The following is a 596-nucleotide window of genomic DNA, read 5'->3' as shown; positions in this document are numbered from 1 at the left end:
GGCCATCGCCTGAACAATAAACGGCCCGAGAAGGGTCCATTGTCACGCCGGCTGGCGGTGGCAAGTGATCCCGCTGAATGTTAGCAATCTCATCGTGGGCCAAACGAAATCAGCAGTCTGCAGTGGAGACACAGGGTCCAGTGCAAGTACGCCAACAGAGCTGGCGGAGACAACAGGTGATACGATACCCCAACGACTAAGCATGTCAGCCCGCACATTGGACTCACCGGGGATGTGAAGGATCGAGTAGTTATAGCTAGCCATGACCATAGCCCACCGTTGAAGGCGATCGGCTTGATGGCGCTGCATGGCGCCGTCGGTTGCAAGTGGGTCAAAGATGTAGACGAGATTGGGTGATCGGTACAAATCACAAAACCACGAGGGCGCAGCAGCATGTACTCCAAACGCTTGCAACTCTCCACAATCGCGAAGGCCTCCTTGTCGGGGATGGGCCATCGTCTCGCGGTACCCGTAAATCAACCATGAAGGAACGCCAGCGGTCGATGACGCTGTTTGGCGAGTGTCAACTGCTGAGAAAAAACGAACACTTGTTTGGGTGTAGCTTGAGGCCTGAAGCACGCGGTCCAAAATGTCGA

At 55.2% G+C, this 596-nt stretch overlaps 1 protein-coding gene across 1 annotated transcript; it reads right to left on the bottom strand.

The window, feature by feature from the left end:
* Positions 1 to 89: 89 nt before the first annotated feature.
* H310_15219 (hypothetical protein) lies at positions 90 to 309 on the bottom strand (the record flags this gene model as incomplete). Its single annotated transcript, XM_008883207.1, has 2 exons — positions 90 to 160; positions 228 to 309. The coding sequence occupies 2 exons, from the start codon at positions 307 to 309 to the stop codon at positions 90 to 92; spliced, it is 153 nt and encodes a 50-aa protein (XP_008881429.1).
* Positions 310 to 596: the final 287 nt, after the last annotated feature.

This window comes from Aphanomyces invadans (assembly GCF_000520115.1).
Source record: "Aphanomyces invadans strain NJM9701 unplaced genomic scaffold supercont1.228, whole genome shotgun sequence".
NCBI classification, from domain to species: Eukaryota; Oomycota; class Saprolegniomycetes; order Saprolegniales; family Verrucalvaceae; genus Aphanomyces; species Aphanomyces invadans.
The sequence above is the reverse complement of the archived record's forward strand: the minus strand, read 5'-3'. Positions and strand labels throughout refer to the sequence as shown.